This window comes from Anthonomus grandis, chromosome 1 (assembly GCF_022605725.1).
Source record: "Anthonomus grandis grandis chromosome 1, icAntGran1.3, whole genome shotgun sequence".
NCBI lineage: Eukaryota > Metazoa > Arthropoda > Insecta > Coleoptera > Curculionidae > Anthonomus > Anthonomus grandis.
Window position 1 is genome coordinate 43,318,455 of NC_065546.1, and position 14,351 is coordinate 43,332,805.

A 14,351-nucleotide genomic window follows, 5' to 3' on the forward strand; every position below is an offset into this window, starting at 1 on the left:
ATAAGAAGGCAAGTCAAGACTTTTGAAGATCTGTGTATTTTTTTTAGAAAGTAATTTGATCATAAAATCAGTTAAGAAATAATAAAATATTTATCTCGGCAGTGATTTTAAACCTTCGATAATCAGGTTTCCCTTAAGACCTTGAAAATGAAAATGTATTTTATTTCCACCTAGATCTACCACTTACTAGTATAAACGACGATAAAATACTTATCTCGACAGTGATTTTAAACCGTTTTTCAGATACTCCTAGACTCCGGTGCATCCATAAACCCAATCCTACGCACCTCCAAGAACATCTTCATGACCCCACTCGACTGCGCCCTACAAAGAGGTTTCCGCTCTACCGCGAAGTACCTCCAACTCCACGGGGGCGTCCCGGCGAGCCGCCTTACCGCCCCAACCCAAGACGCCCAAGTCACCAGCTCGCTCAGTGTTCAAATCCGCGATGACGTCACTTTTTGGGGCGACAGCACCTCCGAGAGCGACCGAGAAAAACCTCCAGAAGGCCGGAGTGCCCGCAAGGTCCACAAGAGGAAATCCAGCTTCAAGACCAGAAGGAAAAAAGTGACTATGTCCGAGAGCGAAAGTGACGTAGTGAAGAAAGATAGGAAAGTTGATACCGCCACCACTGCCACCAATACTTCTGCATTAGAAGAATCCCCGAGGAAAGTTGGTTCTAGTCGATTGGATTATAGTAGCGAAATCATCGTTAATGGGAAAACTGAAATTAATATCCATCACAGCAACGAGGTTACCATTGAAGAGACAGCTTCTGATCAAGTTCTAGGGAACACCAGAGCCGCCTTAGTAAAAGAAAAAAGACCCAGAAGCGCCAAATTTAACACTCTCACCAAAGACAAGTCGAGCGAGAAGGATACTCCTCACGAAACCTCATCATCCACACAAAAACTCGATACTCCAGAAAAATCCACGTCTTTTTTAGGACAAAGTACAGGAACTTCCGATGACACCATGGATACTGTAATAGACACATTCAAGCAAAACGAGGAGAAAACGCAAGACTTACCAGATATTTCAAATACCAGTGAAGAAGTGGATGAACCTAAAGAGATCGTCGTTGAGGCCAGTGTACATCCAGAACCCAAAAGAGTTACCATATGTGAAGGAGAGAAGGAAAAGGAGGAAGTTCAACTTAAAGGTAATCATTTGAAATAGTTTTTTACCTATAAGCTTACTTAATTTTTTACTAAAATTAATTAAATTTTTTTATTCTTATTTAATTTTTTACTAAAAGTTCCAATTTTACACTTTTTTAGGCAGATTTAAAAAATGTTAAATTGGGACTTTTTTGTACCCATATTAAATAAATTCCTCGATTTGTCACTTTTTCTATTTGCGTATTGTAATTTCTGAAATACCTATACGTTTCCTACTAGATACATACCTCTGGGTTTCAGAAATTAAACAAGAAATATTCACAAAATGTATTACTGTATATTACGAGAAGAGATTATAGCAAAAAATTCACAAGTTATACAATAAAAATTTACAGCTGTGAATACCTGTTAAAACATTTAAGTTAAAACTTAATTTAATTAAAAACTTTGTTGTATGAAGAACAATTTACCAGTAATCATTCAAAAAAAATAAATTCTTACCCCATTTTGCCGTATTATTCCCCTAGGATCCTATGGTATTACTCAGGGTTCGAAAATATCATGATATTTATATAAATATCAAAATATCAGATATTATATCCAAATCTTGATATTTATATTGAATTTTTGTTATTATACTTTCCACTCTTTAATAAATAATTCAAAGATATTGTTTATAATTATATTTTTATTACTCAAAACAATATGTATCCTTAGAAATAATTTTAACAACATATAAAAATAAATGAAAGAAGAAACATTCTAAAACATTGCCTCATTAATAAGAAAAACAACATATTTATTTTTGAAAATTAATTAATTGATTCATCATCAGAACCGTATGAATTAATCAGTGTGCTAGTCTCTAATGTAGGAGCCTGATCCCAAATCCAATCTAAATTATGTTGTTGGATACCCGACTTTTGATTGAAATATTTAAATAGGAAAACAAGTTTAGCTGTTTTTGGGGATTTCAACCTATTTCGCAGTTTGGACTGCATTTGGAGTTATCAGTGCCATAACAAAAGGTAAAAATTCTCGGTGTATCTCATTGATCAACTGGCAAGCTTGTTTTTGTTGCATATCATTTAATCTCTTCCCAAGAAACTATGGTCCTGTGGGCTGGTCCTTTAATGCCATTTCCAAAGAATTCTATATTTCTACAGCAATGGAAATTGTACATTGCATGTGATGCAGTGCTATAGCAATTGGTGCCATACGAGCTTCATTGTAACAATTCAACAGCATTCATTATGACATGAGTATCATTAATGATTTTTATTATTTCACTATCAATAGTATCTTTGTTATCTTAGTAAAGTTGGATGAGAATACCTCTGCTATCTAGGTAGTATCATGTTCTTTTTTGCTTCTTGGGGTATCACAATTTTTTTCCTCTGGCTTCTTTGTAAAGAGCAGCTGGATATATCTCCAGATATCTTTTTTTCTGAAGCATTATATTACCCTTATGATAGACTGGGTAACTGCTGGAAGAGCAAGATCTTTTGCCAATAAATTAAGAAAATGCGCCATATTGAAGAATATTGCTTTCACTCATAAGACTACTGCGCATTTTTGAGTAGAGTAAGGGCGACAAATATGGAATAGTTGTAAACCAGAAAAAGTAGCAAGCGCCCTCTATTGATTGCACGCTGAAAGTGTCGAAGTGCATTCGTCTAAGGTTTTTTTTCGATCGGTCTCTAGTTTGTTTTGTTGGCTCACCATGGACAGTCATTTTTTTTGCGGCATCATAAAAGTTTTGCAGATCTAGCTGTTTCCGTGTGTTAGCGATAAAATACTTATTTTTTATTCAAACTGTTGTGCATTTGTGACAGTTCAAACATCATAGTTTACAATAGTTTTTAGGCAAGTTTGTTTTTTAACATAGAAATATTTTTTTAGAATATTATAAGATTAGGTTATGAGGGTCACTAATATGGAATTTTTTGAGCCCATTAAGAATACTAAAATAGTGATATTTTGTTGCTATAAAAGCATTTCTAAATTTGCTTTTATACTAAATAATATATCAATAACAATTATTGTAACTAAAAAAGCAAAAAAAAGCAATAAACAGAAGAGAGGCCATTGTAAACCTATTAAATCTTATGCTTGTACTCTGCGTTAGAAACCTCAATTTTTATATGATGAAATAGAACTATGTGATTTTTTTTATTTCAGTATGGCGTCAAAAAATAGTCGAAAAAGAAAATGTTACGAAAAAAATGATATGATACAAGCAATTTGTGCTGTTAAGGAATAGAAAATGGGTTACCTGCAGGCAGCCAAAACTTGTTCTGGGAACAATGTTCCCAGAACAACCCTTTTTAGACACTGTCAGAAAAACGAAGATCCAGATATCTCTGCTGAAACAAAACTAGGTCGACCAACAGTGCTTACAAAAAACTAGAAGATGAACTTATAAGGTACTTACTTCATATGGAAAGTAAGTATTTTGGTCTAACCAGAAACGACATAAGGAATATGGCATATCAGCTTGCTGTTAAAAATAATCTGCCAAATCCTTTTGGCAAAGAAACAGCTGGAAAAGGCTGGCTTAGGCTGTTTATGAGACGGCACTCAGATACATTGTCATTTAGAAGACCTATAGGTACATCTTTTGCTAGAGCCAAGGGCTTTTCCAAAGAAAACGTTCAGTAATTTTTTACTATCTTAACGAATGAATATGAAAAACATAACTATTCAGCAGACCGCGTTTTCAACGTTGACGAGAGTGGTCTCTCTAGAGTGCCTTCAAAGATACCAGAAGTAATTGCACGTAAAGGTAAACGACAAATTGGTAGCATGACTTCCGCAGAACGAGGTACACTAATTACAGTAGTATTTTGTATGAGTGCAGGGGGCAATTTTGTTCCACCCTTAGTTATATTCCCCAGAAAAAACTTAAGCCCGCAGCTTATACAGGGGGCTCCAACTGGGACAAAGTTGGAATGTCATCCATCAGGGTGGATACAAAATAACATTTTTACAAAATGGTTTGAACACTTTGTAGCGACAGTAAAGCCTACACCTGAATCTCCAGTTATGCTCGTATTAGACGGTCATAACTCGCATACTCGCAATATTGATGTCATTAATATGGCCAGAGAATATAATGTTACGATTGTGTGCTTACCGCCACATTCAACACACAGCCCCATGATAAATCTTTTATGGAACCATTCAAAGCTCATTACAGTGAGGAGATAAGAACGTGGGTACGACAAAATGCCAGACCCGTAACTGCATTTGATGTGATGGAAATTTTCGGCAAGGCTTATTTAAGAGTTCAGCGTGGTGAGATTGCTGTTAATGGTTTTAAAGCCACCGAAATTTTTCCTCTTAATCCAAATGTTTTTCGTGAATCTGACTTTCTTGCCTCCGAAACTATCGAAAAATATGAAGTTGATGCTGTTGTCCCTCTTCCAGTACCTCAAGATACTGAAAATCCGACGCCACTAACAAATATTGTAACTCCTGAGATAGTCTCGCCTGTCCCAATCATTTGTAAAAAAACCAGCAACCAAGGACGAAAAGCAGGGAAAGCTGCCCTAATAACTGCGTTACCTGACAAAACAGAATTGGAATCATCCGCAAAAGCATCTACATTGTTTCAACTACATCAAAACTTCAAGTTAAAAAACAAATTGGGTAGAGTAAAACAAACTTGACTGATTCCGATACTCCCAGCACGTCAATAGCCATCTCATCAAGAAGTCAAGCTAAGCGTAAGACAAAAAATTTGGGATACAGTTCAGAAAAATCAAGTAGCTCTTCTGAAGAAGACTTTGTGGCAGATGATGACTCAAATGATTCATTATGTACTGCCGAAAATGGTAAAAAAGTTCCGGATGTTTCTGATAATCCAGAGTGCTTGTTTTGTGGTGGAAAGTTTTTGGAAAGCAAAAAATCCGAGAAACAGTGGATACAGTGCAAATCCTGCAACTCATGGTGTCATTTGCAATGTACCTCATATGTATCTGGCATTTATATTTGCGATTTCTACCAATAGATTTAGTATTTAGTTTAGTTTACTTAGTATTCCATATTTGTGACCCTATTTTTAAAAAAGGGAAATATTAATATTTTAGTTTTTTTATTACGATTTTTGAGACGTTTTTATTTTTTACAAATACAAGTTATAATAGCTTAATATAACATGTTTTTTAACTACTTTTAATATTTTTGTGTTAAAAAAATAAAAAAGTTCTTATAATTTTGCAGTTTTAAAAAAAGTATTTCATATTTGTCGCCCTTACTCTACATTTGCAACATTGTCCATCACAAAACTTTTAACTTTTACTTGAAAATATTTTTCTGCAAGATCTAAGATCTACAGTATTGATTAAAATCGATTCTCCATTTGCCGCGACAATACTGCAGCATATAATGGGCTTTTTGTGGACATTGCTTCAACCATCTAACGACATGCACACAACCTGATTCTTTAACTGGTAATATTTTGGACGTAACAAACTCACTCATGAGTAGAGTTGAATATTGAGTGGTTAGTATATCTAATTTAGTTATGCAAAAGAACGACCCTCCGGTTCTTAAGATTCACTTTGTAAATCACAACCCTCAACTCAATTTCTTTAGCTAAATATTTTAAATTGTGAACTTTAATTGCCTTATTTTGTTCAGCAATGAGAAACTAAAAATTGCATCAGATATACAAGCGGTGGCTGATTGAATGACTTTAGATTGAATTAGGATACCTGAATTTAGGATTACGTAACATTGGCACAAAACGTAATAATATTTTTAATTTGAAAAATCCGTAACAATCTTATTCTCTAGTGCTTCAGCATTCTTCTCAGTTTTCTTATCAAGTAAGGTGCAAGAGATTGCCTGAGTAGCTCTTAAAATATTTCTTTAGTATACTAAATTATTTGTTTTTTAAAGGTATTTTAAAGACAACCGAGAGCTCTCCAGCTGCAAGAGAACCTTCAGAAGAAGAAATCATTAGTAAAGTGGATAGTGATAAAGAACCAACTGAAGGTGTAGACGAGGAAACTGAGCGTAAGCCCAGCGCAACAATCACCCAACAGCTAAAAGTAGAACAAGGGGACACCACGGTATTTCAAGAGGAGCGAAAGTTGGAAATTTGCGAAGATGGTAAGACGAGGCAAACTGTTACGAGTGATAGTAAGCCAGTAGATTCAGTATCACTTAAAAGTCCTGAAGATCTAAAAGCACTTCCAGTAGAAGAGGATTTACATGAAAGTGTAAAAGAAACGATTTCTTCTCTAACTACCGCTGCAGTAGTAATGAAAGACGAAGTCCAAAAGCGTACAGCAAAAGATAAAGAAGAGACTAAAGCAGCTTCTGCAGAATCCGAAGAGTCTCCCCAGGAAGTAACTGTTAAAGACAAAAAGTCGCCAGTATCTAAGGTGGTAGGAAAACCTAGAAGTAAAAAACATGTTGCAGAAGAAACTCAAAAGGAAGCAACAAAACTTCCGAGAAAGCGTGATAAAGAGAAAGAGCAATCGGCAATCGTAAAAGTTTTCAGATCAAATGCAGAGGCAGGCGATGACAGCAATGTGACTAAATCCGATGAAGAGTACACTTCTGATGACCAAAGTTTTTCTGCAAAACAAACCCATAAAAGCTTTAAGGTGCTAAGCGAGAAAGAAGCAAGAGAACTCCAAAAGCAACCGAGATCAAAATCAGACGATTCAAAGTTCACAAATCGCGGTAAACAAGAGCTGAAAGCATCAAAGGGAAGTAAAATACCCACTCCAATTTTTCACACCCCATTATCCAAAAGCGAGAGGCAACTAGATAAGCTACTGGATCATGAAAAGACTACTGCAGATGCTAGAGTTCCATCCTTGCCAAACATTCATGAAACAAGTAGCAGAGAGAGGTAAGCAGCCATACTAGAGGGTATTTTTTATTAAACCTCACTAAATTTTCAGATTTTTCAAAGAGGAGATCCGTCCAGACTCAAACCTCTCAGTACCAATCTTACCGTCGGTACGTAGCGACCACGAAGGTCTTAGCGGATCCGACGTAGAGCATTCGGGACTCACCAGGAGGAAAAAAGTGAAAAAGAAACCAAAGAAGACGAGGCGAAGAGAGTCCAGAAGTGCCGGCAGCGATTACGAGAGCAGCAATTTAATTGATTCCGGATTCGAGCCGAGTCCAAGGAGCAGTAGGATCCCCAAGTGGAAGAACATGTCCGAGCGCGGCGTCAACATGACCTCCGTCACCAGAAGCATCCAAAGCAACATAAGAAGGTAACTGATATTTCTGACTCGGTTAATAGTGTAATTTGACTCACTTGATCTACAGGTACCACCTGGAAAGAAAGATATTCCAGCACCTACTGGATCTTAAGCGCAGCCAAATTCGCGCAGGTCAACACAACGAAGCGGTACTGGTGAAACGTGCTATAGACCAGTACAATCAATCATGCGCATCTACGGTGGGCGCAGGTCGTTACGTCACCGAAGACTTCACGTTTAAGAGTTTCGAGAGGTTCCTTTACGAGTCGCTGAGGAAATTGCAGAAGATCGATGTGGCTTACTTAAGGGGGCTTCCGGAGGTCCAGGAGCACGTGAATCCTTTACTTTGCACCAAGAGTACGCACAGATGCATGCACGCTACGCATGCGTATACTGGAGTGCCATGCGCGGCTTACTGTAAGTAGCTTCCGGGTTTGTGAATCTAAGATATTTTTATTCTTTGATAAGAAGAAGAAAGAGAAGAGGTTGAAGAAAAAGCACTAGCCGATCAAAATGAAATATGTTTACAAGATATTTACCTCTAAAGAGTCTAAGTCAAATACAAAGCTGAGAACGTTTTAGCAAAATCCAAGAATTTTCAATAGAATGACGATTTAAAGATTAAGAAACTGGAGAAAAATTAAAAGAAGAGGAAAAATCAGGAGAAGACCAAGATAACAGAGTACAATTTATTTTTTTTACAGAGAACTTCTTAGTCATCTTCTTATTTTTCGTCATATCTACTTTAAAATTATAAGAAAAAGAATAGGAAGGACAGGAGAAGAAAAGAACGATGAAAAGTATCAAAAGAAGATCTAAACAAGAAAAATTAAAGGAGAATCAGTAAAATAAGAGAAAAAAATGAGGAAGGAATAAGAAAGCAATAGAAAAGGCGCACGAAGTAAAGAGAGTCTGCCATTGAGAAACAGTAAGAAGATCTTTTTCTCTTTTTCAACCACCTCACTTTCTTCATCTAGTTCATACCTACTTTAAAATTAAAAGAAGAAGAATATGCAGAAGAACCTGGATAAGAAAAGAAAGAGGAAGGATTGCAAAAGAAGATGATTAAGACGATGATCAAGGCAATTAAAGAAGAGTTAATAAGAAAGCAAGAAAAGAAAATATGAAGTATTTATAAATTTAAAAAAAAAGAAGCAAGAACTAAATTGAGGATGACATTCTGTAAAGCGTAACTGAAGAACTTGTTCATCATCTTTTTTTTCTACATTCAAATTATATGAAGATTATACAGAAGAACCAGAAGCAAAATAAGAAAGAGAAAGTAGCAAAAGAAAATATAATTAAGCCAAATAAAGGAGAGTTAGTAAGAAACCATGAAGAAAAACGTGAAATGTTTATAAATTTAAAAAAAAAACCTGGACAAAGAGCAAGAGGCAAAGAGAGAATGACATTATGAAAAGAGTTACTGAACAACTTTATCATTAGCTTATTATTGAAAACAATAGTAAAAAACTCCAAGTCAGGGTCTCATTAAACTGATATATAATTCTTAAAAAGCTACACGTGTTTCTCGCTCCTATCGGAGCATCATCAGGCCTAGACATACACCTACACAGATCCCATTACAACGTGAGTGTAAGACAGTTTTTTGTATGACTTCTTAGAGAAAGACTGGATGAGATGTTTCTATATATCATCTTTTTCACCTTTTTCCATTTCTTAATCTTCTTCACTACTTCACATCTAATTTAAGATAAGTAAAAGAAGAAGAATAAGGAGAAGAATTAAGAGAAGAAAAGAAAAAGGAAGAGTAGCAAAAGAAGATGTAATCAAGTCAAGTAAAAGAGAGTTAATAAATAAAGCAAGAAATGAAGACTTGAAGTATTCATAAATTAAAAAAAATACTGGAAAGAGTAAGAACACAAAGATGATGACATTCTCGAAAACTTAACTGAGTTTCTTTATCTTCATCAGATTCTTCACCTCCAAAATTGCTGGATTATCTTTTTAGTAGGAAAACAAGCTGAAGTTTTAGAAGTATTTTTAGTCTGGAACAATCTGGAGTTATAGAGTGCAGATCTGCTGATGTCAATTTATTTATGTATATCTGTTAATATATACAATAGTTTGGAGAAGGGATCTCAAAGCTATCATGTGAGAGCTACCTTAATAGAACAATGAAGGTGCTGGGATTCATTCATAGGTCAAGTTTTGACTTGTTTTATTGCTCCCTTCTTAGATTAAAGTACCTTACTTCATACCTACTGTCAAATTAAAAGAACGCAGAAGAACTAGGAGAAGAGAAAAGAAAAGATAAATTATTTATAAATTTAAAAAAAAAAACTAGAAAAGGAGCAAGAAAGCAATAGAAAAAGAGCTAGAAGCAAAGATAGGATGAAATTCTGGAAATAGTAACTGAAAGACCTCTTTATGTTCTTCTTAATCTACATCATCATCTTCATATTCTACTACATACCTACTTTCAAATTAAAAGAAAAGGAATATGCAAAAGAATCAGGAAAACAAAGAAAGAGGAAGACAAGCAAAAGAAGAAGGATAAGACGATAATCAATGCAATTAAATGAAAGTTATTAAGAAACCAAGAAAAGAAAACGGGTTTATAAATTTAAAAAAGAAAGAAGAGCAAGAAGCAAAGTGAGGATGACATTTTGGAAAGAGGAACTTTGTAAGAAAACTTCTTCACCTTCTGTAACTTCTTTCACTTTTCCTTCTTCTTTATGTACTACATATCTACTTTCAAATTATAAGAAGAATATGCAGCAGAACCAGGAGAAGAAAAGACAAAAGAAAAGTAGCAAAATAAAATCTAATTGAGAGGTAATTCAAGGTGAGTTAATAATAAAGTTTTTATAAATTTAAGAAAAAACTGAAAAAGAAGTAAGAGAGCAAAGTAAAAAGGAGCAGACGCAAAGATAGGATGTTATTCTGAAAAAAGTAACTGAATAACTTTTTCATCATATTTATGTTCTTCATTTTCTTCACCTTCTTCATCTAATTTATATATACTTTAAAATAAAAAGAAGAATACTTAACAGAGGAAAAGAAAAGGTAAGGTTTTTGCAAATTCAAAAAAAAAGTAAAAGAAGAGAAAGAAAGAAAAAAAATAAGAAGCAAAGACAGAATGACATTATGGAAAGAGTAACTGAACACCTTCTTCATTATCTTTATTATTCTCTTCACTTAAAAGCAGAAAAATAAGTAGAAGAGCCGGGAGAAGACAACAAAGAAGCAGAGTAGCACAAGAAGATCCAATCAAGATAAGTAAAGAAGAGGTAATAATAAAGCAAGAAATGAAAACTTGAAGTATTCATAAATTTAAAAAAAACTGAAAAAGGAGCAAGAAGCAAAGAAAGGATGATATATTAGAAAAAGTAACTTAAGAACTTCTTTATTTTCCTCATCATCTTTATCTACTTCGTACCTACTTTCAAACTAAAAGAAGAAGAATATGAATAAGAATAAGAATCAAGAGGAAGAATAGAAAAAGAAGAAGGCCATTAAGACGATAATCAAGGCAATGAAAGCGGAGTTAATAGTATGTAAGTATATATTAATGTACATAAAAAACTGGAAAAGGACTAACAAAGAAATGGAAAAGGAACAAAAAGATGTTCTTCATCTTGTTTAGCATTTTCTTCGCCTACTTCAAAAATAAAAGAAGAAAAATAAGTAAAAAGATCAGGAGGATGAAAGAAAGGGAAAAAGGAGCATAAAAGCAATGGTAAAGGGGCTAGAAGCAAACAGAGGATGACATTCTGGACCAAGTCACTGAAAAACTTCTTCATCATCATTTTCTTGATATTCTTCATCTACTAAATACCCATCTGCATTAAAATGAAAAGATGAAGAATAAGGAGAAGAACCAGTAGAAGAAAAGAAAGAGTATCAAAAGAAGATCTGATCGAGTCAATTAGGGAAGAGTTGATAAGAAATTAAAAAAATGAAAACGTGAAGTGCTTATAAATTTGAAAAAAAAATGAAAAACGAACTAGAAGCAAAGAGAGGATGAAATTCTAGAAAGAGTAACTGCATCATCTTCTTCGCCTACCATATCTTCTTTATCTGCTTCATCTTCATGATTTCCTTGCACTTTTTCATCATATTCTTCTTAATTTTCAGTGCCAAAGATGGACCACCATTCAATACCAAAAATCGGATTTAACTCGTCGACAGCTTGTAAGCCAGGTACGGGTGGTTTTCTGCCCAGCATCGGGTCGAAGCGAGGAGCCGTGACCTTGGAGCTGAGTCACGGGACCGACAAGCAAATCATATCACTGCCAACGGACAAACTGGACCAAAATAAACGTTATTACGTCACGTTCACGGTTAAGGGTCAAGAGGAAGGTTCTGGGGAGAAAAATGCTGTTGAAAATGGACACGTACATGCTAAAAGTGATTAGGTTCTATACGAGGTAGAAATATAGAGGGTGATTTTCGACCTATGCGCATAAACTTGGGAAATGATAGCTGAAGATCAATGATGAGTAATACTGAGGAAAAATTTAGTAAAATATTTTTGTTTTTCGAAATAAAGTCAAACAATGTTAATAAAACGCGTATCATACGGACTTATTTTGTTTATTAATAACTGACAGTAAACATGATGTTTGAAATTTGTTGTTTGGAATCTTTAGCAGTAACTGATCGTTTTCGATCGTTCTTTTCACACGAACAAAATAAAAGCCTCAAAAGTATGGCGCACATTTTTACAAACGTAGAACTTCTCGACATGGTTTTGGTTCACGGAGAAACGCATCAAAATGCAGTGGCAGTAGCTGATGATCTTTATTCAAAATTCAAATTCAAAAATAGTTTATTCAATAATTGCTGAAAATACAACGAAGTAAAAAATTTATTAAATAAATAAACAGTTAGAGCACATTTACAGTCTTGCGAAATTGCTTAACTATGGAAAAGAAGACATCTACTAAGGCAACTAGTGCGTCAGCGCGTAGCGTTTCTTCGTCCTTTAGTTTTGCTCTAATAATTAGGGCTATGTAAGTTTTATCTTAAGTAATTCCATTAATTAACCTATACTAATCAATTTTAAAAATATAAAATTATAAAATCGACAAAAACTAAACTATAACAAGTATAAATAAAATAACTACAAGAAGAACATATGTACACAATTAAAATAGTACTTATTAAAGAGCAACGTAAAATCTTCAATGAACATAAAACGAGTAAGATAATATGACATAAATACATAACGCGACTAAAGTAAGTATTTGGTATGAATACAGGCAAAAGAGTTTTTTATGCAAAGCTCGATTTAAATTTTCTATAATCAAAGTTCAAAATAAAGGCTTTTACGGCTTTTTTAAACTTTGCTCTGAAGTGCATTATGTTCTTTACATCGGTAGAAAGCAGATTAAATATTTTAGGTGCCATATAAGAAATGCACTTCTGAGAGACCCTATTAGTTTTTATTTTAATATTTCAGGTACTATCTGTTTTATTTGTCTATTTTCGTAAATCTCCTTGTCAAACAATTTTATTTTTCGAGGGTACTTAGCATAAGACTCTGGTCGCAAAAAGTTGCTTTACCCTAAGAACACTAAACTCTTGAAATAACAAATATGTTGGGTACATGCGGTTTTTATATAACATGGTTTTTATACACCATTTCTGTGCTTTTTCCACGCTACTTAATGCAGTTTCATAACTGCTTCCCCATACTATTATGCCATATTGAAGAATAGACTCAAATAATCCATAGTATATAGTCTTTAAATTACTTTAATTCATATAAAACCTTAATTTCCGTAAAATAAATATGATTTTTTGTAGTTTGGTACTTTGCTGCGTGATATTTGAAATGCATTTCAACATTATTAACGCATTTGCATGGTAGCGTTTTTATACAATCATCTTCGTGTACTATTATTAAGTTTCCCAACTGGGGTTTTGATCGAGAATCTATGTGGAATGGTAGCACTTTTGTCTTTTCCCAGGTAAGACATTTAGGTCTAGCCAATTTTTAACCCATTTTAAATTTTTCTTCCCAAGTGTTACCATTTATGAGACACACACTATCGTCTGCAAAAGAGAGAATTTCAAATTCCTTCTGATGATCCAGAAAATTATTTAAGTACAGAATGCACAGCACCGGACCTAAAACAGTTCCTTGGGGGACTCCACATTCCACAATTCTTTGTGAGCTTTCACTAGTACCAATAGTAACTCTTTGGATACGACCTGTAAGGTAACTCTAGCAGCTGTAATACTACTCCTCGAAAACCGTACACTTCCATTTTAAAGAGTAATAAATTCAGATCTACGGTATCAAATAATTTTCGCAGATCGAGAAAAATGTCTTGGTGCGTTTAAATTTCAGTAAATTGTTGTTGTGACATGCGTGAGTGCCTCTTCAGTTCCTAGGTTTTGCCGAAATCCGAATTGATTTTCAAGTAGAATTTTGTTTTTATTTATAAAGTCTACCATTCTTGACTTAAGAAGTTTTTCGAAAATTTTTGAAAATGCTGAAATTAAGGAAATTGTTCAAGTTTGTTCAACTACTTTGGTTTAACATTACAAACCTTAAAATAAGTTGGGCATATACCGGTTGTAAAACAGAGGTTAAAAATATGTAATAACGGACAGAATAGTCAGCAATGTTTTTTTATTAATAAAGGGGTTATGTTGTCAAATCCTGGGGCTTTATTAGTATTTAAGCTAAGTATATTGCTTTTTAACTCAGTTTTATGTATGGGTTTTAGAAAAGCAGAATTTTGTATTCTGTATTTTTTTCTTCTATATTTATTTCTTTTGTATTTCTGTATATTTTGCATTAAAATTTTTTAAGTATGTTTTTTGTTCTGGAATTTTTATTTTTTCGGCTAAAGATTTTCCTACATTGGCAAAAAATTCATTAAAATATTCAGATTTGTCTTGATTATTTATTAGAGTATTCCCACTGCAATTTTTTATTTCTCCTATTTGATTTTCATTCTTTTCTATATTTAGTGCATTTCTTATCGTTTTCCAAAATGTACAAGGGTTATTTTTATTTTCC

At 34.0% G+C, this 14,351-nt stretch overlaps 1 protein-coding gene across 2 annotated transcripts in view; it reads left to right on the forward strand.

Moving 5' to 3' along the window:
• LOC126738663 (ankycorbin) overlaps positions 1-13,235 on the forward strand; it is a 46,409-nt gene extending 33,174 nt beyond the window's left edge. For both annotated transcript variants that reach the window (XM_050444096.1, XM_050444104.1), the window contains 5 exons: positions 244-1,162; positions 6,027-6,990; positions 7,043-7,363; positions 7,419-7,768; positions 11,453-13,235. In XM_050444096.1, coding sequence (XP_050300053.1) covers positions 244-1,162; positions 6,027-6,990; positions 7,043-7,363; positions 7,419-7,768; positions 11,453-11,733 — 2,835 coding nt within the window. In that variant the 3' untranslated portion in view covers positions 11,734-13,235. The remainder of the gene's footprint in view (positions 1-243; positions 1,163-6,026; positions 6,991-7,042; positions 7,364-7,418; positions 7,769-11,452) is intronic.
• Positions 13,236-14,351: the final 1,116 nt, after the last annotated feature.